Source organism: Lutzomyia longipalpis, chromosome 3, assembly GCF_024334085.1.
Source record: "Lutzomyia longipalpis isolate SR_M1_2022 chromosome 3, ASM2433408v1".
Taxonomy (NCBI): Eukaryota; Metazoa; Arthropoda; class Insecta; order Diptera; family Psychodidae; genus Lutzomyia; species Lutzomyia longipalpis.
Genome location: NC_074709.1, coordinates 19,205,107 through 19,227,448, shown reverse-complemented (window position 1 = coordinate 19,227,448; position 22,342 = coordinate 19,205,107). Strand labels below are relative to the sequence as shown.

Genomic DNA, 22,342 nt, shown 5'->3' with positions numbered 1-22,342 from the left:
CTATCGCAATACAATAAACGATAGACGTGGTGGGAATGAAATATCAGAAAAAATACCTCATCGCATTTACACTCAATCACAAGCTTTCATTTCCATCGTCTATTGATAGTAAATCTTTAACAGAAAAGTGTGTCATCGATGAGGATTTTTCTTCGTGTGATGCGCAATTCTAGCACCGAATGGGGAAGTTATGCAAATAAAAAAAGCTTTTGAAATGAAGAGAGCAATATTGGGAGGATATTCAATTAATAAATTGTCCATTTTGTCCTCTTCCTTATTTTATGGTACGTGCTGTAAAAATAAAATGCAATAGAGCTACCGGATGGGAGTTAAAAATAAAACCTTTTTTTTATGGAAATTAAGTCAAGAATAAATGCGAAATTCTAAATTGCTTCCAAGAATGCTGAAGTGAAGGACTCGGTTCTGAGGGCATTTTTTCTAAAATTGGTTTTACGTATGGCAAAGAAACTCTTTGATTGAAAATTGACTTCAAATCCTTCAGTAATGTCTTTTTTTCATATTAAATTTCCTGAAAAACCCTTAATTGAGATAATAAATCACTACATGAATGTATTCAAGCAATAAAATAATTATCTTTGTATGAAGAAAAAAGAGATAAGACTTTAAGAAACTTCACTTGATTTTACTTTCATAATCACAAATTAATTTTAATACGACTTTATCTATTATATACATAGCGAAAGCTCCCTTTCAATGCAAGTAAAATTTACCTACGAATTATTCACTGACGTGAAAAAATGCAATTCAACAAAAACTTCCCTTTTTTGCCTCTTTTTTCTTCACTCGAAATAGGCCAGCTGAGAAGTAAAATAACTTTTAAATAAAGTCGGCCTAGCCAAATTTTGCACCATTTGATTCAAAGAATTATTAGAAACCTTTTTATACTTACTGGAGTGCTCTAAAACTTATGCTCGTTTCAGAAAATGCGTTTAAATATTCCCATACATTTTCCCATACAAGCCATCAAAGCCATTGAACGAACAAGTGACGTCACTGGGGGGTTCCAAGAAATTGCTCACACAAACCACATAAAATACTATAGTTTTTACAATTTCCACTCAACAAATTATAACGAGGATTAAAAAAAGTACTTCCTACATGAGATAATGCAGAAATAATAAGTAAACACACATTATTTCACAAAAAAAAATCCCCACAAAAATGAAAATATTTACTCGAAAATTCTCAACTGTCAAATCATACTTTTTCGGAACACGAAATTCAGCGACGTCGCATGTTCGTTCAATGGCTTCGATGGCTTCTATGGAAAAATGTATGAAAAATTTTTCAAACGCATTTTCTGAAATGAGCATAAGTTTTAGAGCATGCAAGTAAATATTAAAAAATTTCTTATATTTTTATGAATCAAATGGTGCAAAATTTGGCTAGGCCGAATTTATTTAAAAGTTTGGGGTCATTTTCCGCTAATTCTACTGGCCTAAAAATCCGATTTGTGCTTTTTTAGGAAAGTTCTTGGAAAATCTTTAAATGAAAATTCCATTGAAATACTTTAATATTTCAACGTGAGCTATAAAAGTGGTGTGAATAGTTAAAATTAAAACCATTAAAACACAATAACTCAATTTTTGGACTGAGGAGCTTTTTTCTTTGCTAAGGAGCTTTCACGAATTTATGAAACTTTATACCACGTGGAAAATGTAAAGAAAATTTGCATTAAAAGAGAAAATTCATAATGAGATTCATGTAGTTTTAAATATTTATCTAGCTTTGAGGGAATTGTGTTTGTATTTAAGAATTTTGCTTATTAAGTAAAAATCAATGATTTTTTTTTGGAAAAAGATTTTTTTTCCGGTACACGGAGAAAAATAACTACTAATACTAGCTGGAAACTCTTGCTATGCCAACAGTTTGGCGTCAGAATTGTTACATTGTTGGCAGAGCTGAAGTTTGCTTCTAACTCAACTACAAACTGGCTATGTCGCCAATGAGTCAGAAGGAAATGGCGTATATGCACACACATTTTGTCTCATTCGTTTTGATTTTTGTATGCCATAATTGGAGAAAAAGAGACATCTATATCTTTAAAATTATATATCTCGTCTTTTCACAAGTCGGCAAAGCCGTCGACTGAAGTAGCATGTTACGCATCTGCACAACATTTATAAAGCAAATACGAGACAAGGTTGCGCAGTCGACGAAAAGCCACAGTGACAAATGTGTGAGAAGAGCAGAAAATCTCATTTGATTCTACAGGAATTTCTAGTTGGCACAGCTGGAGTCTCCGGCTAGTGCAAATGGACAGTGGCGGGTACAATAACATTATAACTTGCTATTGTAACAAGTACTGAATTTTTGCGCCGCCTCAACTTTTTTCTTTCCGTGTACAGAAGATATATCTGGGAGAGAAAGATGGCAAAAAGGGATATTTTTCTTGTCTCTACATCCAGGTAAAATCCCAAGATCAAACATGAAGAAATATATTGGTATCTTTTCAGAATCCTTCGGGAGAACACAAAACTCGCAATGTCGGGAAATATCTTAGTGGATGGGACGACGGAAAAGCCTCTAGTTACACACTTTGAAATCCTCAATCTCGTTCCGAGTGATATGAAATTGCGCCAGTCGCCGGAATATCGGACAGACAGTGAGCACGAGGATGATGGTGGTCGGAAGTGGCGCCGGGTGGGGTTAGTGTCGGGTACGGACGTTCACCTGGATACAATTGTATGGCCAGGTGGGGATATTGTGGTGTCGGGACTCTCGGCACGACCACGTTCAGTTTTTCGTGTGGTAACCGCCCTCGCACCCCCCTTTGCCATGGAATCCGATCTCGATGAAGACGGATTGTGCCTGAGAGGACTGTACTGTCACCAATTGTCCAGCACAGGTGTGTTAGATGAGACATGAAGGAGACACTTCAAATTGAAATAACTTCCCCACACCCCACCCCACGTACAATCCCTCTTATATGTGCTGTATCCTCACAGGTCGACACAATCTCTCGTTGATGTTCAATGAGTTAGAAACGAGAAATCGACTCGTTAAAGGTGTTCATGAGCAGACAAGTCGTTCCAATGCGGCGTACTCTCCATCAAGTGGGGACAAGGAGACTCATCAAAATGAAGCCAATTACAAGTGAGTGTCCTTTCGCAAAATGTTGTCACATGTATAAATTTTCATGCCAAAAAGGAATGTTTTTTCTTCCAATTGTACAATTGCCAAATTTCTTTTCATTATACCATTACGGGTGTCTTTAACCTGCTGCTTAACTAATTGATCTAACATACATACATTACACTATATCTAGCAAAATAATTACCACACATTAAATATTTTTAAATGAAGCAATTTGGCAAGATTTCAATCACCTTAAAATTGTTTCAAAAATTCAAGAGAAATCTACAAAGAGAATCTTAATGCCTGGTTGCATATTGAAAACGTTTTCTAGGACAAAATGTTGCTACGGTTTGTCAATGGACCTCCTTGAAAATATTGCAATGGAACTAGGATTTGAGTTTCACCTCTACATCGTACGTGATGAGCTTTACGGCACGAAAATGCCATCTCGACAGTCATGGGGAGGTCACAAATCCCCAAGCAATCCCATTGCGGAAGACACGAAGAATCTTCCCGTAGCTACAGGTCACAAATCACCCACTGATGGAGATGGTAAGACGATGCTAATTTGAGAATTTAGGGTGTAGTAAAATCAAGTATCACACCCACATTTGCCATGCCCATATTTGCAGATGACCTGGAAAAGAGATATCGCTCAAATAGTGATCCAAATAATATTTTTGGGCGAAAGAATCAAAAGAAATTCTTCACAACATCTGGTCAGAGGATAGATGCAGATGCGGATACAGTTAACATTCGAAGTTCCACAGAACGTCGTAGCCTTAGGGGGGATCAGTGGAATGGAATCATTGGGGATTTAGTTTCAGGCTCAGCAGACATGTCCTTTGCGGCCCTCAGTGTGTCCAAGTGAGTAGAGATGAGAGTGAGGAGAAGGAAACTTTTTTTCTTTACATTGTGTGCGTGCGTGTGATTTACAACCCCAACGCTGACACCAAATGTATCGCACATTCCGCAGATCTCGTGCTGAGGCCATCGATTTCAGCGTGCCGTACTTCCACAGCGGTGTATCCCTCCTTGCAGCCCCAAAGACCAAATCCGACATCCCCTTGCTGGCATTCCTCCTACCATTCTCCCCCGAACTCTGGATTGCCATCTTCACGTCTCTCAACATCACCGCCATCGCCGTGGCGGTGTACGAGTGGCTGAGTCCGTTTGGCCTAAACCCATGGGGGCGACAGCGGAGCAAAAACTTCAGCATGTCCTCAGGTATGTACCATACATCATCCCCCCAAAAACACCCGAAACTTTCCTACCCATTGAACTTGTGCCAAAAAATCTCTAGCCCTTGATGGCAGCGCATTCCCATTCCACATTTTTTTTTGTTCAACAAAAAAGTCGTAGAAGTGGAATTCACATGGATTTTATTTAATACTCTCCCAGGGATGTGTGTAGAAATTACATTTTGTGGGTACAAAATAGAGATTTTTGGCTGTGATCCCAACTGATTTATGTCTACTTCCGTGGGGTGAAAAAAAAGAAGAATAGCCAATTTGCAAATTGTATAAAATGTAATTGAGTTTTTTTATGTGTAAAGAACGATGCACTCCAGAGGATCGAGGAATTTTTAAAAACATTTCATTTATTTTTCCAGGGTGACAATTATGTTAAATTACGTAAATTATAATGCTATGAAATTTTAGGGTATTGGGCCTTATTCAGCGACCAAGAAACTCTTGAAATTTGCTTGAAATCTTGAAATTTCACTACAAAATTCAAATATTTCAATGGTTTCTTCTTGGTCGCTGAATTAAGCCCATTATTTGAAATATTCGTATGATGAATTTCAATTCTTTCGTGATCGCATGAAATATAGAAACTTAGATATTTGTTTTGTAAATACACCTTAAGATGCCATTTCTTAGTCATATTAAACAAGGTGTGTTAATCTGAATAAAAATATTCGGATCTTCGGATTATTCACGAAAAATATCTAAAGGTTCGCCAGATAAACACCGCATGGGGAGTAAATCCCAAAATGCATTCCTTTTCACTCTAAAACCAACAGGAGAGGCAAAAAACGCATGAAAATATTTTGACAACCAATGAACCACAAAAGAGATTCCTAGAACATCACCGTATAAGGGAAATTGAGCCTCATGGATACATTTTTGAGCATCACGAATGTAAAAACGAATTTTTGTTTTTTTAAGCATAACTCTGCAGGAAATTACAAAATACGGTTAATTCCTGCATGGGCGTACAAGTACATACATAAAGAAACTTTATTCTATTCTATTCTATTTTATTCTATTCTAAAATGGCGGAATAACTTGGGACTGTATTCTCTAAAAGTGAAAAACTCTCGTGATTAACTCCCGAAGGCTTTTTTTTCCGGGAAAATAAGGAAAACTTCACGTGAGCTTAATCCTCCAAGAAAAATTATTCATCCGTGATAAAATCCCGTAAGATTTTACCAATTTTCACGTTTCTTTTGAAGCGCTAAAGCCTTCAAGAGTTTATCACGGGAGTTTTTCACTTTTAGAGAATTCATGCCCTGGTGGCCATTTTGAAAGCGTCAAAAACGAATAATAAAGATTTTCTGCAACATTTTTGCTTTCAAAACTGTACGAGGGGTGCGAAGGTTGAAATTTTTTGCCTTAAAGCAATTATTTCCTAAAATTTTTTTTGTTTAATATTTTTACTTAAAAAACAACTAAAAAACTTAAATGTAGGTATTTATCTGAAAGACCGCATGTATCATTTTCTATCAGTTTCATATTTAAAAAAAAAAACCCACCATATTAAACAACATTGAATTTAAATTCTCTATTTTATTCAGCCACAAATCCCCTGATAATTGATTACAAAAACCCCTAAAGTTTACATTTTACCATTATCATCATTTTTTTTTTACATTGAAGCGTTAACCAATACATATGTTAATGCGAAGGAATGTGTGGAATGGGGGTATGTTTGTACATCAAACTTTTATTGTTTTATTATTTTAAAAAAAATCTAATAATAACATCAACGAGCTTAATAAAATATTTACCTCGTTATATAATAACTATAAAAGAGACAATCAAGTGATGATATAGCCCCTCCTGGGCATTATAATTCATGGTATAAAATCATGTGGTTGGTGTATTTGAAATTGCTCTGGCGCGTCACTTTTAATTACGTCAGAATATCATGAGGAAACCACATAATTCCTCTTAACATAGCATTGTCTCATTTGCATTATAATAAAATGGTCGAAATGGGGTGAGATGGTATTGAATGTTATTGGAATGTATATATATTTTCAGCTCTGTGGGTGATGTGGGGACTCTTGTGTGGTCATTTGGTGGCCTTCAAAGCACCCAAGTCGTGGCCCAATAAATTCTTAATCAACGTTTGGGGTGGCTTCAGTGTGATATTTGTAGCATCGTACACCGCCAACATTGCTGCCCTTATAGCTGGATTGTTTTTCCACAATGCTGCCAACAAGTACGATGCATCGGTGAGTAAAACCACAGAAAAGTTTGATTTCTTTCCATCAATGCTGCACATGTGAGGCATCATTTTGCGGACAGTTTAAGTGGTCAAGTGTGAACAAGAGTGGTGAATGGTGTGAAAGGGTCAAAGGGAGGAAAAATAAGGGTGGCAGACTATGTTGTATTGAGAATCCTTTTTATCGAGTTTAACAATTGCACATTTTATTGTGGGACACCCACAAAAATACTTCCGCCACCCCATTGTTGGTGTGTCCCCACCATCACACAAATGGAATTCGTTTCCCTAAAATGTGATCTGTGCTCAAGGAGACGGGATTTACTTTCTCAACTGGAGAGATGGACGATAAAAATGAGATACGTTTTATGACCCTATCGAAATGTGTCAGGATTAATTACGAGGACACACGGACCACTTCCGCAGACCCACTTACCCAGCAACTCGTAAAATTTGACATAAGGATGAGCACAAAAGGAAGTAGGTATGGCCAACAATTCATATACGGTTGGAGAGAGCACACTGTTTATTCATGAACTTGCACGCAAGAATATTTTCATACTCTTCACAATGAATTTTCTCCACATTCTTGTCCGGAAAAGTGGTCCAATATTGCGGGATTCCACGTGGCATTATATATGTAGGAAAACGAAGAAAACCAAGGATGAAAGTACTAGCATCAGCTTATTGCTTTCCTTAAGAAGTAACAAACTCGCCTTGCGCTTAGTACTTGTGCGGTCTTTTCGATTGAAGAGCTTTTTGTGTGGATATATGTAATCTTTGTCGTTTTTATTTTTCCTATATAGGTCTCGTAACAAATAAGTGGGAGGACCCAAAAATAAATCAACTAAAAAAAGTTCCAAAAAGCTGAAGAATAAATTATTTTTCTTTTTGAACTTTGACTGTTGACACATTGATGCATAAATTCCAGTATCAAGACTTTCTTGACATCTTGTGAATGATAAAGAATTCTCATAGACTAAAGAAAACAATCTCTAAAATTTAATTAAATATCAAACTACAAGAAGGCTGACTTCGGAAACTTTTGGGTATGATTTGGTACTACCATCGGCGTCTTATCCTAAAAACCACCCCCTTTTTTTGTCCATGCCACACTTCCATCATCACTTTGCTCATTTCTTTTTCCCACACCGATACTTATGTCAATACCATCCACATTATCCATTCTTTCTTTCATTCTTGTGGGCGATTTGTCGCCCCCTCCGTGTACAAGTGGATGAAGGGGAGAGAAGCTAAAAGTCATTGGTGCAGAGAGGAAAAACTTGTGTCATTTTCCACAAGAAGTAAATGATGTGACAGAATTTGCGGGAATTTCATCCTCTTTCGCCTCCAACAACCGCAGGGAGGTTTTTCTTTCACAACATCGACGGGGGAAAATTGCAAAAAACTTCCAAGATAGCAAGATACTTCCACATTATCCGCCAAATGATTTTCCATTCACAACGCGATGACTGTGGGTGGTTGGGGGGAAACACGGAACGCTTATTGATTAAAGAATATGTGCAATGAAGAAATTCTTGGGGTATACCTTGGGAAAATGATATGGGAAATTTTCTATTATATACAATACATCTTCTAATGGTATGGATCCTAAATAAATAAGGATTGCTTTTGAAAATTAAATTAGTTTAAACTGTTGGGAAAATTGATTTCTTGTAATAATTGTAAAGAAAAGATGAGGGATTTTGGTGTGATTTCTATTGTTTTTAAAGACACTTAAAGAATATTTTCAATGCCAAAAAAAAATCCACAAAAGCATAAAATGCAACAGAAGGATAAAACTTTTTATGCAAGAATTTTATTTAAATTCATGATTAATGCTGAAAAGCCGCGGAAAAAATTCAAAAGATATTCTTTCAAGAATTCCTCTCAAAAAATTTTGAATAGTTGGACATAGTTTCATAGAATGTTTTTACATTATGTACATACTATATACCTATTCCATAGTTTTATGGTGAACAGTTGTTCTAAAAAAAAAACGAAGACACTCTTTGTGCTTCAATTCTTCTGAAAAGAACCATTGAAATCATCTGCACAATATCTCACCAAACATTTCAAAAGACAGGAATTTTCTTTTATAGCTTTCTTATCATTTTCTCTTCTGCAGTGAAAATTAAATTTTCATGTGTGTATCCTCAAACCTTGAAAGATACGATGGGGAAATTATTAAATACGTCCGGCGCGCAAGGATCAAAAATTTGACGGGATCTTGCGGGCCGGGTATCTTTCCCTGTCCTCTGGTGGGCTGGAATCTGGCGTTGTCCTCACTCACGCAGCACAATTCCGCCTTTCACGGCAATAAAAACGCACCTTTACTTTGCACGAACAATTTAATAAATAAATTTAAACAGAAAAGCTCCACAATTGACTTCACTGGAGCAAAGGACGAAGAAGAGTCCAAAAGAACTTCTTACAATTGCATTTTCTAGCCTTAATTTTGACATTAAATTGAATGGTGGGGGCATTGTTTACAAATTTTATGGCACCCCAAAGTTGAATAAAAATAGATTAAAGATAATTTCGATAATGTTTTTTGACTTTGGAATTTTTCACTAAATAATTTAATTATTCTTCACGCTCACACGTGAACAATGTGTAATATAAAATTTTTAACGCATCGCATTTTACATTGAGAAAACTCAATTGAAGTTTTCCTCTCGCCGAGTTTTTATTCAATTTTAAAGTTTTATTTCCTTGCTAGAGGGGATGTAATTTGGGTTGCGGGGTCGTGAGGGGTTTAGTAGTTATTTTGAAGGAATCATGCCACTGAAAGTGCAAAGTGATCAGATAAAATGCAAGGTATGAGTTGTAAGGTATAGCAGTGAATTTTCCTCTCTTATGTGAATAACATAGCTCGAAATAAGCTTTTTTCTCCCTAAATCGACTCCACCTCTGTGCTCTTCCGCTGAAATTCCTCTTTGGAAGTTCGGGATAAAATTTTCCTGAATTTTCTTCCTGGGTTATGGGAAAAGTCACAGATGAAGGCAAATTGGTGTGGGAGAGGAAATGAATTTGTCAAATGGAAAAGAGAATGATATCAAGAGTTTCAATTGACAAATTTTCCTCATGAAACTCAAATATCGATTGATGCGCTCTATGTGAAATATTTTTGAATTCTGTTTTTGAAATCTTTTCTCTTTTCAACATTAATCAAAATGATTTTTCTTCTGTAGTAAAAGCCATTGTAATAGTTTTTAGTTATGTTCGTAGTAAGGTGAGAAAGAGAGAAGGATAGAAAGAGGGAGAATGAAATGCGATTTAGCGTGTGGAATGGATCAGTTGCTGATGCTTTTATCGAATAATAAAAAAAAGCTCTATAGTAAATTGATTGCTACCCTTTAGCTGCTAACACAGCGTGTTGGAGCACCGATTGCGTCAGCTGCAGAGACGTATATACAGAAAAACGATAAGCACTTGTGGGAGCACATGCGGAAGTACTCATTGCTCAACATAGAGGAGGGTATTCGTGGTTTAAAGTAAGTTATATTTTATATTACATACATATCTACATTATATATAGAAATATGTGTAAATACAATTTCATTTTACATCAAATAGAGGTTTATTGGTATTCAACATCAGAAATATATATACGTTTAGTTAAGGACTGATAAATCATACATATAGTGCTGTGGTTCACAAACTATTGGGTTTTAGATTCCAATTCCGATGAAATTTCGAAGCTTTTGAAGCTAGAAGATCAAAAACAGGAAAAGATCAATTAAAACCCATTTCAAAATTAATTGATTTAGAATTTTAAAATCAAAGAGAAAACATCAATGAAAGCTTTGAAGCTTTGAATTAAAAAAAAATCCCTAATTTTTCTTTTACAAAAAATAACTTTTTAGAGAAATTCTTTGCATAATTTTTGTTAAAGGCCTTTAGTTCCTTCGGTATTTCCTTTATCAATGATAATGTTGTATGAAAGAAGATATGGTTATGCTATTTGAAATATGTTTTCTTACAAGACATCTCAAACTAACAAACTCGCTCTCTCTTCACATTTAACTAGAAATGGCTCTTTGGACTTGCTTATGGCAGATTCTCCCATACTCGATTACTATCGTGCCACTGATCATGGATGCAATTTGCAGCGCATTGGTGAAACGTATGTGGAAGATACTTATGCCATTGGAATGACAAAAGGGTGAGTGACAAACTATTATATGTACTGTGAGCAGGAATTTTCTCTCTCCCTCACTATGTAACATACCTACTGCAATATATAATAGAAAATACGTACAAATTGGATGGGAAGTGTTATTGGGATATTGTATGAGATCCCCCTTTTTTGCACACACACAAAAAGCTCACACGAGGTATATCAAATAGAATTGGATTAAAGTTTTATAGTGTAGGTAAATGGAAAACATTTGCTTTTCTGGTTAGGATTACTGGGACAAAAGAAGAGACATTCGATAGTTGAAAAGGGATAAATATTTTGTTGTCAGTGTTATTTTGATTTTTGCAAATACTAAAAGAATCCTTGTTAGTCAGTGGCGTAGTCAGGGATGATATTTTGTTGTGTAATTACTTCAAAAGTTTAATTAGTCTATGTTTTAATTCAGAAGGTGAAAAAAAGTTTCGCAGACTAATAATTATTTTAAAGAAATTAAAAAACAGGATTTTTAAAATAAATGTCATACGTTAGAAACGAAACGTCAAACTTTACAAAAAAAATTTAAAGTTTTGGAAGATAAATCGGTACTAGTGATTGAAAAAAAAACACATCAAATTAAGAAATAAACGTCAAAAGGTATTAAAGATGGATAAAACGTCACAAGAAAACGTGAAAGATTAGAAAAGATATGTCAAACGTTATAAAACAGAACCTTAATTAGTAGAGGAAAAATTTCAAACGTTAGACAATAAACTTCAAACATTAAAATTCAGATAAAAATTCTCGCACGTTAGAAAAGGTTGGTTATTTGTTTGTAATTAAATATTAACAGAATTGAAAATTCAACAAAAAAAAAATAAAAGTCAAATATTTGAAAAGTAACGTCAAATTGTTATAAATGTTTGACGTTTAAACGTCACAAGGAAACTGTCAAAATTAAGAATCGCACGAATAATTTTTAAAACCCGTTATTTGAATGCAACTACCGCTTCTATTGTTTGGCAATTACGTACTTTAATTCTTTTTCAATGTCTTACAAATTAAAGAGGAAAAAAAGTAGGTAAAATTTTTTTTCTTTGAATTTCGACCAAAAATGGCAGTGAAACTGTCAATTTTTGCGAATGTGCCACTCGCATTCGTTAATGTCAAGTATTTCCCATTTAGTTTACATTAGACAGTGCGACTCAAACTGCGAATATGCCCGAAAATTTCACTCGCATTCGACTAATACGAATAATTTTTCTTTGTGTAGATTCCTCACAACGTCCCCTTTTGTAGTTTTCCTCAATGGAAAACAAGGACATTGAAACTTTAAAAGAGAAAACTTTTCAACAAAATTAGAAGCTTTTAACAAAACAAAATGCATTCAAACATCTACATATGCAAAGAAATCTCTAAATATTTAGATAAAGTGAAACATTGTGAAGGATTCCACAGAAGAATGCTCAAAGTTATTCTGAGAAAAATGATGCTTGATTTTTTTTTAGCAACTTAGAAGCACTTTAGGGCTCTCAAAGGGACAGAGAGAAAAACTTAAGTGAAATCCGTTGGAGAAAAACTAAAGATTTTTGGGATTGAGCGCAAGTGCGGTGGGGTTGTAAATGGAATGCCAAGAAAAGCCAATATCAATAAATTTGGTAGAAATTCACTATGATTCTTATTCATCCTCCACTCACATATTCTTTCACTTTCTCCACCATACATACACCCTCCCACACCCACACCCCCTACAAACCATTGGAACACTAAATGGTCGTCTTCTGTAGGTTCCCACTGAGAGATTCAATATCAGCATTGATAGCAAAATATTCGAGTAATGGATACTTGGACATCCTCACGGAGAAATGGTATGGGGGTCTACCATGCTTTAAGCTGAGCATTGAGATTGCTCAACCACGTCCACTTGGTGAGTCAGAAAAAAAATCCATATTATGAGGGGGGAGACATAAAATAATCCCACACCATCTGTAGGAGTTGCTGCCGTGGCGGGAGTTTTTCTTCTTCTGGGTCTGGGCATGATCCTTGGTTGCCTTATTCTCATCTTCGAGCATTGGTTCTACAAGTACGCTCTGCCCATTCTTAGGCACAAACCCAAGGGAACTGTGTGGAAGAGTAGGAACATCATGTTCTTCAGTCAGGTACTGTGTGTATGCTACAATTATAAGCTCTCCTCCACCAGTCAATGGGGGTAGCTTCACCCCAGTAAATGGGGGTGGGTGGATGAGAACAGCTCAGCAAGTAATGTGTTTTTGCTCAATTTGCAGAAATTGTATCGATTTATTAATTGTGTGGAATTAGTGTCGCCACATCATGCGGCTCGTGAATTAGTGCACACGCTGAGGCAGGGACAAATTGCCAGCTTGTTCCAGAAGAGCATAAAGAGGGTGCGTATTTTCTTTGATATTACATTAAAGTCCAGCACTTCCTTTTAGATAAACGAGACAAAAAAAACATTTCCTAGACAAAAGAAAGAGAGGCGCGTGTTTATAGGGAAAAGGATGAGAAAAGTGGAGGAAAATCCAAAGTTAAAAGCAATTGCCTGTCTAGAAAGAAAACTCTAATTTCATTAAAAGTTCGAAAATTTCAATCGCTGAATTTATAAAATAAACATCCATACTTCAAGTATAGCTTAAAATTCTTTGGCTTCCTGGCTGTGTTTTCATCAGCAGATTTCCTCGATTTTCTATACTTTACGGTAGAATGCATGTGCAATAAAATTCACACTCAGGTGCAAAGTTTCTGTTAGAAAAGACTTTACGTTCATTCGAATGAAAGCAATTTTTTTGTTCACAAGAAAAGCACAATCATTCATCATTGACCAATAATAGGATAGGAGGAAAAAGAAGGTGAAAAAAGTATAACCCAGATATACCCAAAGGAGATGCTTTGAAAAGTCCTCCAGTTTTTTTTTTCAAGTGTGGAAAAATCATTGAATATAGAGAATTTTTTAAGAAGAAAAGTCTGAATTAAAATTTTTTGATAGTTTGAATCAATTCTGTGGAAAGGAAACATGACTTTTCTTTAAATTCGTAAATTTTAACATTTTTTCTTTGTATTTATTGAAAAAGATTTATAAAATTTGACAAGGAAATTTTTTATTAATTTTAACACACATTTTTTTCATTGATTTTGAGCTTAAAAAAAAAACAGGAAAAAAATGTTTCAATTTTTTAAGGAATAACTTTAGCTAGTTAATTTTTATTTTTGAGTCAAAACCAATGCAGGACGATGTCCTTATGACCTCTGGACATTTTGAGATCGCAAAAGGACGCCCCAAGGATTCACAGGATCAGGAAGAACAAAAACAAAAAACCTAAAATGTCCGAGTTTTGGCCAAAAATGTCTTATTTGAGCCTAAATAAACCCTTAAAAATTATTTTTGTATCATCACTTCCATTCACAGGATTCCTTACGGTCCTTAAGGGGTTAATCCCTTAAAAGAAAAGTATTTGAACGCTTTTGTACAAAATTTCAGGAAAATTTTGAAGTTAGACTTTGCGGACATTTAAAAAAGAACCTTTAAGCATATCTGGGTTAATTCAGACTTCTCTAAGTCACACATCTTGCGATATAAAAGAAAAATCTTTTCTTTAGTTTTTGTAAGGTAGAAATTATATAAAAGAAAATTTACATCTTTCCAAAAATTAAAAACTAAAAAAGAAAAATGCTAAGCCTTTAAAAAGTTATTAAAAATATTATTTTCCACAAAATTGACCTCTTTGTAACATAAAATTCTATTAGAGACAAAAACATTGTTTAATTTATGAGTTCTGGCGTTGCGATAAAATCTAAAAAAGAGGCAAACAACTAATAAAATAATTTTACAAGACAGTGGAAAATCAATAAATTGCAACAGTCAAGACAAATGCAATTAAAGTGTATATTGAGGTAATCCCCATTCTTAATCCCTCCTCTATCTGATACACATTTGCGGTAAGAGAATTCAATCGCCAGGGACAATTATTTGATCGAAATTTGTTCTAGAAGGAAGATGAACAGCGGCGCCGTAGGAAGAGCAAAGCACAATTCTTCGAGATGATTCAGGAAATTCGAAGGTGAGGGTTTTTTTTTTCTCTTTTCGTTATGTAAGCAATCCCATCTTTTGCCATAAAGCAATTGGCCATACCACTCAATTCATCGGCATATCTCTCTTTCACCAACCTCTTTCCTGATAGAATAAATTTCCTGTCCAGAGTGCAGCAGGAGGAGCGGGAGACAGCACTGCCCGTTGTTGAGGAAATTGGGTCAAATTTGGAAATGGCCGAGGCGGCAGCGCATGAGAATCCACCGAAGCACCCCAAAGTGAGTCCAAAGCCGAAGCTTTTTGCAAAAAAGGACTCTAGGTCCCGATCGAATTCGTCTGGGCTCAATGTGCGGCGCTTCAGTACGGATAGTATTCTGGGTGAGAGAATGGACACAATTGGTCGACGACTCAGCAGGGATATCTCCTATTCCCCACCGGATCTTGGACATCGATTTGAGACATTTGGGAAGAGTCTAAGCGGCGGAAGTTCATCCAAATTCGACACGTACGCTGTGAAGAGGGTCCCTTCGGAGGGTGATCGTGGGAAGTTTGATACTTTCAGTGGGACAAGGAGTAGCCTACCCGAGGAACCTGATATTATTGCGAAGAAATTTACAAACAGAAGGACACCTCTAAATCTCGATGTTTACGGTGGGAGGAGATCGCAGGACAATCTCGACACAATGACCGAACTGAAGGAGAGACTAGCACCACCAATTTGCATCCTCGAGCCCGAGAGTGCAGTACTCAGGGATAGATTGCATGAGGAATTGAAGGAAAAATATGGAGAACCCGAGAAGAGTAACCAAATCCGACGGAGTAAGTCGCAACAGCAGGATCTGTCACCAGCGACGGCTTCACGGAGCAGGAATACTCTCGATGTGGTCAGCAAGAGTCAGCATACAACACCATCGCCAAAGAGGACAAAGAGAGATTTAGAGGTGAGTTTTCGTTGTGCTTTTTAAGGGGGAATCTCTTTTGAAATGTAATGAAATTAAATGTTTTTTTTTCTTGGGGTTTTTCTTAAACTTGGTTTTCAAGTGTTGGTTACATTTAAAGATTTTGAAGAGTAAGAAAATCACTTTCAGCCATCTTAGATGCGACACCATCTTGTGATTTTCCTCAAACACACAAAAGTAGGTTTTTCTCAGGATCTACTGGATGGATTTTATGGGGTAAAAAGCAAATGAAAGAGGAAATACCAATGCAGATTTTGATGTACCAGAATTTTCAATTTCCATTCTGGGGTTGAGAAAAGTGGAAAAATGTGAAAAATATCTGAGCAAAAATCACATTTTTCCACTTTTCTCAGCTCCAGAATGGAAATTCAAAATTCTGGTACATCAAAATCTGCATTGGTATTTTCTCTTTCATTTGCTTTTTACCCCATCAAAATCCATCCAGTAGACCCTGAAAAAACCTACCTTTGTGTTTTGAAAAAAATCACAAGATGGTCACTGTAATTCAGATTTTAGTTATCATTACTAAAACTGGCACTGACTGGACTTTAGTAGAGAATTTTAGTAAAGAAATTTTTACTAAAATTTTAGTAGTTGCTCAAAACGAAAAATTTTAGTTCTCTCAACAGAATATTTAGTTATGATTATTAAAATGTTTTACGTCTGTATATTACTAAAGTTTGGGAATGTCAACAGAGGTTTTTGTTGATAAAACTATTTATTCTAAATTCTTCGATTACTAAATTTTAGGAATGAGAACAGAAATTTTCATTTACATGACTATAGTTGTTAAAAATTCTTGGATTACTAAAGTTTAGCCATGCTAACTGGAAATCCAGTTTGTTTGACTAAAAAAAATTAAATATTGAATTTTGATTTAAAAAAATAATTTTTTATTTCAATTTAATTTATATTACATTGTATGTAATAGTTATAATAATTAACTAGGCAGGTATCCCGTTTTGAAAAGCCTTTTTGTTCAGTGAAGTTCGGCAGATTCATGTGAGTGTCTTAGCGTCATTTTCTTCCAAAGTACCCTTTCAAGGAATCGCGAAAGTTGTGTTCTTTATGTCAGTTGGCGGAATCTGTAAATGAATTACATAAAAATTAATTTCCTAAATTTTCTGATGTAATATTTTTTTACTTTATATATTTTATGAAAAATGTATTTACCTTTAAACTTTATTTCTCGTGATTTGATTTCCTCTGTCCTATCTCAATCAATGTTTTCGATCATAGACTCTATCCAGGTACAGACAAGACGGCTTCGATGAGAATATGACCCATTTTCCGGTTGTTTATTGTAGTCTGATTAACTGCAAGGTAGTAAAATCATAGAATTTGCAAATAATTTGATAAAATTAATGGAAGTAACTCATACAGAAAATACAGTACCTTTTCGTGTTTATCCTCTTCGTTCAATCTAAGTTTCCAAAATTTGATTACGGGTTGACAGCGCTTGATATGCGCTCATTCGGTAAAATCTGTTAAATTAGAACAAGAATTAATATTTTGGATTTTATAAATTGATAAGTTTTTGGATGCAATATATTTCACGGCAAATGTGTAGGTACTTACCTTTACATTTTAATTTTTCCCATTGGATTTCCTTTATCCTGTTTCAATTATTATTGGGGATGGGCAGACCATTCAGGTACAGACAGGAAGGCTTCGATGAGAATCCCAAGGAGCACGCCGGCGACTCTAGCCATTTTGGATAACCATACACCTATCCATATGGTGTCAACTCACGGAGTATGCCACGACTGAAGTACAATTTCTAATATTTTGAAGAATTAAAAATATTTGGCAATTTTTTTTGATTAGTTTTAGTTAATATATGATGGATCAGATGTATTCAGATTAAAATAATTGTAAATTATCTAAAATTAACAAAATCAGTCGTGATCAGTCTGCTCCACGCCTCAATTTTGGTGCCAACACAGAGTCGTGGCTACGCGTGAATTTTGGTTCCAACAAAAATCGACAGAGTCGTAGCTACGCCTCAATTTTGGTACCAACACAGAGTCGTGGCTACGCGTGAATTTTGGGTCCAACAAAAATCGGAGTTTATGCCTCAATTTTGGTACCAACACAGAGTCGTGGCTACGCGTGAATTTTGGATCCAAAAAATTTAGAGATTACGGCTCAACGTTGGTTCCAAAATACAGGCGTGGCACGCGTGAATTTTGGTTTTAAAATATCAGAACACGTGGTTTTATAATAATCATAAAATATTCAAATCATTTTCAGAGTATTAATCCATAATTAATATTTTATTGATAGTTTTCTAAATTTATGTTAAAATTTAATCAAATTATGAATTTATGATGTGTTTTAAAATAATTTTTTTATCTTAACCTATTCTTGGATGTATCCGGGAAGATGTTCTCCGGACAAGCTACGGACTGTAAACAATCCGAAATCTTTGATAAATTACAATTTTTCGCAAAAGATAGACAAAAGAAATCATTGAAACATATTTTAAGGATTAAATTGAGTATCATTGAACATAATTTTATGCTCTTTTTGGTACCAAAATCGCTATTTATTAGGATTTTCTTGAAATTAAATAATTTTGGAAGGATTGTTTATGTGATTCTGTCATTTTTTGGGTATGACCACCCTATTTTTAGAAAACATGATTCAAAATTTAACTAAAAAGCCACCCAAATAATATAATAAAGAATTATTAGTTTAAAGGAAATATAAAAACTATTCTTTTAATACCAACATAAAAACACTATCGCATTTCGCAAAAATGTCATTATTAATTTAATGAATTTAATATAATCATTTGATTTGAATAATTATAAAGTTTCCTAATATTAGGTACAAATATTTTTAATTATTTTTACCTACATAAGATTTAGTTAGCAAATGGGTCCTGTAATAAAAACTAGATATCTACCTGATTGTTCTTAGAATTCCATTGAAAAAGTTTTAAAACATGTAATTCTTTTACAATATGAGAGATACTTCTTGGACTTTTCGAAGAATTAGCAATTAGCATTAGCATATTTTTCGAGGGAACAATAATGCAGCTCAAAGAAAAGACCTCCCAATTTCAGGTAGATTTTTAATAATTCTGATTTTTTTTTCAATTATCATTTTTAATGCTGAATACAAGATGTGTTTCCCAATGATTTCTTAGAGCAAATGCGTCAGCAACATAAAAAATGCTCTTATGTGCTGAAGAAAATTGTACTGAAATGCAAAGCTTTTTCATGTATTCGACGAATGGTTGTCCTTTTGAGGTTATTTTCAGCTACACGTGGCATGGATATTTTATAAAAGTTTATTTATTGAAAACTAAAGCGATTTATGCCATTTTAATAATGTTTCTAGCATAAGAAACATAATGCAATGTTGTATTAAATAAGCATAATGATGTGGGTATAATTTGATTTTTTTTAATTGTCTAATTTTTCAAAGAAATATTAATTTTTATGAAATGAGAAGGTCATTTATGACTCTTCTAATCTATATCCTATCTGAAAATCAATCTCGCATATGTTTTTCACGCGTGAAAACGCGTGAATTTTTCTTTGTGAATATTATTGCCAAGACGAGGTATTTTTGCCAAAGTACATCTCCATGAAATTTGGCCATTTGCCTCCCGGTGAGGCAAAATAGAAAAGGGAACACTATTGTAAAAGGAGAGCATTAGGTAGAGAAAATAATGTGTTTGAGAGAAAGAAAGATAAGTGAGAGGGAAAGAGAAAAAAAATGTCAAAAATTTTGCCTACATGTAGGAGTTTTTTCAGTCGTGGCAGAGGCTGTTTCCAGACACCATACGGATATCCCTATGGTATTCCCTAATTTAGGCGTAAAATTTTACCTGCTATGGAGCCACGACCCGATTTTGGGTACCAAATTTTTCCCAATACCATCATATATGGTGCACCATACGGTGCCTAAGCGGGAATCCCGCGCGGAATACATTTTGGCCGAAATGGAATACGGCCGGGAACCGCCGTGCTCTTTGGGAATATGATCCATTCCTCTTCCTGTTTTATAGCAAGATAGTAAAATCATATAATTAGTTGGTTGAATTCAAAGTTGATAATTTTATTTGTTGTAAATCAATTCGTAATATAAAGAATTGTTATTCACTTAAATTATACAATACCTTGTCATGTTTATCCTCTTTTTTTAACAATCGGCTTTTCCACAATTTTCACTCTCAAAACTACTATACAAATGGATTAAATTTACTTTTCACATATCATATTGATTGAAGACAAAATATTTTGCGTACTTTCGATGGAAAATTCCACAAAGAACTGAATATTGTGAAATACTTTAGAGGGTGCTAAGGAGAAAAATTTGTGTGTGGGTAAGAAAGGGTGAGAAAAAATAAAGCCTCCGGTATATGTGTTGTATGCGTTCTTCACACAAATCTTCTGCATGCATTTTTTTCGGGACCTCGGCACCCCAATAAAACAATAAAAATAGTTTGAGATGCAACATCTTGCATTGGAACAAAGACAATATATGTATAAAAGATATTACGTCTCTTATATTTGCGCAAATTAACTTGATCAGAAATAATTATTATCAAATGATATAGAGGAAATAAAAAAAACCTAATTTTTTGCTAAAAATTTAATTGGTTTAAAAATGTGTCACTTTAGTGATATCAACTAAATTTTTAATTGGCGTGGCGAAACTTTAGTAAACGAAGAAAAAATGATTGTAGTCATTAATCCTAAAATTCTAGTTGACATAACTAAAGATTTTTAGTAGTTATGTCTTTACTGGAAACTTTAGTAAAGAATTTGACTAAATTGCCTACTAAACTTTAGTAAAAGAGCAATAAAACTAAAAATTTTAGTTACTTTCACTAAAAAATTCACAGATAAATAGAATTTTAGTAAAGGTAACATAAGACTTTAGTGATTCCAGGCAACATAACTAAAATTTTATGTTATAATTACTAAAAATTTTAGTAAATGTTGCATTACTACAGACTTTAGTAGCAGTTTACTAAAAAAATGAATTACAGTGGTGAAAAGTGATTTTTTTACTTTTCAAAAATTAGGCTTCAAATGTAACCAACATTGGAAAACCAAGTTTAAGAAAAACCCCAAGAAAAATGAAATCATTAAAAATGTGTCAATTACAACAGTTTTCCCAAGAGACCCCTTTTAAAAAAGAAAAATAGTAGGAAATTTTTTAACTTTACTAGGATATTTTCTTTGAAGAAATCTGACCTAGATCTTTAAAATTTCAAGATTTTTTTCTGTAATATCAATGATTTCTTAGATGCAAAATACGACCCAATACCCTCTTGAATTTTTTAAAACATTAAAATAAATTAGAAATTAAACAAAATTCAATACTTTTCCAGTACGCAAGAACACCAAAGACCCCTGGAAAGACAAATGGGAAGAAATTCTCCCTGGAACGCCTATCGAAGGAAGAGCTAATGCGCCTCTCACACAGTTCCCAGGATGAGATTCATGAGTACCTCGAGAAGGACATTCAATCACCAAAACCCCCTTGACGGAAGGATTCCTACGAGGATGAAACCTCATGGATTTGATTGCATCGCACACGGGGCGATTCCTAATGGGCCGGGAATCACTCTTTTTTTGGACAAAAAAACAACTCATTGCAATTTCAACCACACGCTGGACAGGGTGAGACGCAACATTTTTTTTGGGTGCGCCAACGCTTGTGGGAATTTTTGCTTGCTGACGACAAAACATTGAAGAAGAAAAAAAAACAATTTCCTATGAAAAATCATAAATTGAAAGAAAACAAAACAAATTTATAATCAAAACTCGTGATCACATCACGAAGACCTTAGAAATTATTCGCTTAATATTTTTTTAAATAGTCATTTGGGATAGTTTTTCTTTTATTCATTAGAATCGAGTGCGATGCTTCCACCTGTGTAGCATCGTAAACTCACCTTAGTTAATAAATAAAATATACAAAAAAAACTGCAACGACCATTTTAGACTCTAGCTGACAAAGATATTTATATTAGCTAACAAAAAAAGTATAGGCGTGGAATTAAAATTCTATTTGCGAGGAAAAATAAATATTATGTACTAAAGACATCTTATTTCAACAAAAAAAAAATAACTAAAATAATATAAAAAATATTTCTCTATGAGACGAATTTTAGCCTTGAAACACTTTTAAGAATGAGATTTTAGCATTAATAGAGCGATTAAAATTAATATCCCCACGTAGAAGAAAAAAAAATGAGGATTTAAAACAATTTTGTAGTGAATGGTTGTCAATTTCAAATTAAAAAAAAAACATTGTGCTCCAAAGTAGGGAGGACTCTTAATGAAAAAAAAACTATTTAGTAAATTGAAAAAATAAATAAATGGAAACAAACAATGCATTTTGGCTTAAATGTTTTCTTTTTCACTTGATGAAAATAATAATAATAAAAAAATTATCTCTCTGGTGAAAAAAATACATTAGAATCCTAATCAAAAAGGAAAATTAAAATGAAATTATAAAGGGATACTATCTTTAAAAAAAAAATACTAAATGATATTTCGAAAGAAAAAAAATTATCTTATATAGAGAGGATATGAGATATCGATAGATATATTTTTATCGCACAATTTCAAAACTTACAAAAAAAAAAGATTTTTTGTATAATAAATTGAAAAATTAAAAAAATAAACCTCAAAAAAA

At 34.2% G+C, this 22,342-nt stretch overlaps 1 protein-coding gene and 1 long non-coding RNA gene across 4 annotated transcripts in view; one reads left to right on the top strand and one right to left on the bottom strand.

Moving 5' to 3' along the window:
• Positions 1-22,342, top strand: part of LOC129792482 (uncharacterized) — a 73,130-nt gene extending 50,788 nt beyond the window's left edge. Inside the window, exons 8-21 of one of the 2 annotated variants that reach the window (XM_055831560.1) lie at positions 2,478-2,869; positions 2,970-3,117; positions 3,431-3,651; positions 3,732-3,966; positions 4,076-4,326; positions 6,369-6,562; positions 9,916-10,049; positions 10,586-10,720; positions 12,460-12,599; positions 12,665-12,831; positions 12,958-13,077; positions 14,681-14,748; positions 14,869-15,658; positions 21,030-22,342. In XM_055831560.1, the coding sequence (XP_055687535.1) occupies positions 2,478-2,869; positions 2,970-3,117; positions 3,431-3,651; positions 3,732-3,966; positions 4,076-4,326; positions 6,369-6,562; positions 9,916-10,049; positions 10,586-10,720; positions 12,460-12,599; positions 12,665-12,831; positions 12,958-13,077; positions 14,681-14,748; positions 14,869-15,658; positions 21,030-21,185 (3,151 nt within the window). In that variant the 3' untranslated portion in view covers positions 21,186-22,342. Of the gene's footprint in view, positions 1-2,477; positions 2,870-2,969; positions 3,118-3,430; positions 3,652-3,731; positions 3,967-4,075; positions 4,327-6,368; positions 6,563-9,915; positions 10,050-10,585; positions 10,721-12,459; positions 12,600-12,664; positions 12,832-12,957; positions 13,078-14,677; positions 14,749-14,868; positions 15,659-21,029 lie in introns of both variants that reach the window. The other variant, XM_055831559.1, reaches the window with a different exon arrangement.
• On the bottom strand, positions 16,174-17,352 carry LOC129792501 (uncharacterized). 2 transcript variants are annotated; one of them, XR_008750812.1, is made up of 3 exons: positions 17,072-17,352; positions 16,850-16,992; positions 16,174-16,761 (listed from the first exon to the last, which is right to left on the bottom strand). It is a non-coding gene; the product is annotated as an uncharacterized LOC129792501 (long non-coding RNA). The 2 variants fall into 2 exon arrangements; XR_008750811.1 differs by having other exon boundaries at positions 16,181-16,761; positions 16,850-17,160; positions 17,255-17,352.